The sequence below is a fragment of the Wasmannia auropunctata genome, unplaced genomic scaffold (genome assembly GCF_000956235.1).
Source record: "Wasmannia auropunctata unplaced genomic scaffold, wasmannia.A_1.0 LD335419.1, whole genome shotgun sequence".
Classification (NCBI taxonomy): Eukaryota; Metazoa; Arthropoda; class Insecta; order Hymenoptera; family Formicidae; genus Wasmannia; species Wasmannia auropunctata.
Genome location: NW_012027471.1, coordinates 39,762 through 42,491, shown reverse-complemented (window position 1 = coordinate 42,491; position 2,730 = coordinate 39,762). Strand labels below are relative to the sequence as shown.

Here is a 2,730-nt window from a genome sequence, read left to right as displayed (position 1 = left end):
CGTGTGCTCTTCCGATTTTAAGTATTCATACTTATTTGTAAAAGCATTTATATAATAAAAATCATGATCTTAATAATGTATTATTTAAATAAGTCGTAAATTTATGTCAAAAGTCGACACTTTGCAATTACCTCCGGGCCCACCAGGCCCATTTGCTGACACGAAAATTTGCTCAGGGCTGACGGTCTTTAACAGTATTTCGTCGGTGTTATGATACATTACACATAAATACATTAAATTATCAGTTGTTCCCCAAGATGCAGTGGGGAACAATTGATTGGCCGAAATTTTAAGCCATGCCACCTCCATGCCGCCTTTATGCGCAATGTTTCACCTTGTTTTTTTCCACCATGGTATATACCATACTAAAAAAAAATGTATATACTAGCTTGAGATATACATACAGAAACTTTTTTTTAGCTTTGTTCAGAATTAGGATATGTTCAAGATATCAATTATTTTCAAGATCAGGTTGCCACGATTCTTGTAATATTTTATTATGACTTCAAACTCTATGTATGCATGTGTGTGTTTTGTACACGCGCGCACGCGTGTGCGTGTGCGTGTGTGTGTGTGACTTTATTAATATTTATAATTTAATTATGTGTTACAATATTGTCCAAAATTGATAACTGTGAGTATTGGTTTGACGTGTATCAAATCTATTACCTTCTTTTTTTAAATAAAAATAGAAAAAAAACAGATGTAAACGTCAACACACATAATGCCTAAAATTATAAATTTAGGCAATACTATATTAAGTTTGAATCTTGATGTTCTACGGATTTTCATAAATAAAGAAATCTACTATGAGTAAGCTTTATTTTCTTACTAAAAATCGTCCCAAGTGTATTCTCTGATTAAGATATTAACAAAAAATACTTTGCTTGAGAATTGGTTTATTAAGTATAGTAAGCCTTTAGCTTCTAAGCTGTCCTGAAATCTTTTTCCATCAAAAAATGTTTTTGGCATTGCCTTAAGCCATAAAATTTGAGCTTTAAACAAATTGGCTAGATCGCAATTGGCTGTAAGATCTAAAACTTAAAGCAAATTAATACATATATAGCTTAAAACAGAGACTAAAGGCTTACTATTATTATTACTATTATTATTATTAATACATTGTAAACCTAAAGTAACAGGTCTAAAGTCTTTTCTAACGTAGTTATTCTAATAACATTTTCAATATCTCTCAGAACTAAAATCATAATTTCCCAATAAAGAAAAAATAAATCAAATTAAGATGATCTGAGGTTCAATCGCTTTTTCTTTAAGTACAAAAATTGACACTTTTTAACATCGTCCTTTCGGGTTTCTGGGAAGCAAACAAGATGCATGTAGTGTTGAACGTCTACGAGCTTCTTTTTCTTTCAATCTGACTCCTGTTTTACAAAGATTAATATATTTCGTTACCAAATTTCGAGCAAGTATCAACGTATAAACAGGGCTGGGCAAAATACATCATTATAGTATTTGAAATACAAAATATAAAATACTTTCAACCTTTCAATTTGAAATACAAAATACAAAATACTTTCAATCTTTCGATTTGGAATACAAAGTACAAAATAATTTTAAGTTTTTATTTGAAATACAAAATACTTTTTAATTTAATCTTTCAATTACAATAATATATAATGTTAAATTCTCCTTCCAACAGTCCCCTCTCCATTTTTAAAGAAAGAAAAGTTGTTTTACTCTTTTACATTCTTAAACAGTCCAATTGTCCTGCATCAACGTCAGGAAAAATCTATTTACTAATGTAAGATTATGAAATTTGACTCTGATGACTTGATATGATTTGAAACATGACAAAAATAATTAGTGTCGCTAATTGTCGCATAAGAAAAATTTAAGTTATTATTAATTGTCAAAAATTTTTATCAATAATTTCTTTAGTATTTCAAATACAAAATAGATTGAAATTGTATTTGAAATACAAAATACAATAAAAAACTTTTTTGAAATATAAAATATAAAATACTCTTATGTGCTCCGCTGAAATACAAAATACAAAATACAAATTGTATTTCAAATACAAGTATTTGAAATATACCTAGCCCTGCGTATAAATAATTTACGTTTCCGAAATCTGATTCATCGCTCTCTAGATACCTCAAACCGACGAACGACGCAAGAAGCGGTCGCTGCTTAACGACACTAATCACGCGGACGAGAGGCAAACAGGTTCGTAAACGTTCAATCCACGGGCAGAATTAATTCTAACCTTACTCTGTCTTCGTCGTAGTCGATGATGGCGTTCTTGTCGTTTCGCAAACTCGTCCCCGATCTCGAGGCTGCCTCAATCTCGTCCGGCTCCATTCTTGTCGCGCGATCAGTTGTTGCTGCTGATTCTCAGAAACGTCGGTATCGAGAATACGTACGCCACTAATGCACCCCGACGCATTTGTATCACCTTAAATCAAACGTCAAATTAGACCGATCTAACCTAATCTTTCACTCCGAGACTCAAATCACGTGAATCACAGAGAACGCGTCCACATCGAAAATCTCGCCTATCGTGTAGCCAATGGCTGCGTTCAGTTAGAGAAGATCCTGGGGTGCGTTTCCACTGAGCGCGTCACGAGTCGCGTTATCCGAATTGACCAATCAAAACATCCTATTTTATTGCCTTATTTGCCACGCGATCCGGGATTCATAAGGCCGAAGCACAAACCATGAAGTATGAATAAGGAGACTGGAGACGTAACTCCATAGATTGGAAGTGAG

General features: G+C 33.1%; 1 protein-coding gene across 3 annotated transcripts in view; it reads right to left on the bottom strand.

Annotated features, from left to right (window-relative positions):
- The window catches only part of LOC105457000 (uncharacterized protein C17orf59 homolog), a 6,993-nt gene extending 4,523 nt beyond the window's left edge, over window positions 1-2,470 (bottom strand). For 2 of the 3 annotated variants that reach the window (XM_011701394.1, XM_011701397.1), the window contains exon 1: window positions 2,233-2,470. In XM_011701394.1, the coding sequence (XP_011699696.1) occupies window positions 2,233-2,322 (90 nt within the window). In that variant the 5' untranslated portion in view covers window positions 2,323-2,470. Of the gene's footprint in view, window positions 1-2,227 lie in introns of all 3 variants that reach the window. The other variant, XM_011701396.1, reaches the window with a different exon arrangement.
- Window positions 2,471-2,730: the final 260 nt, after the last annotated feature.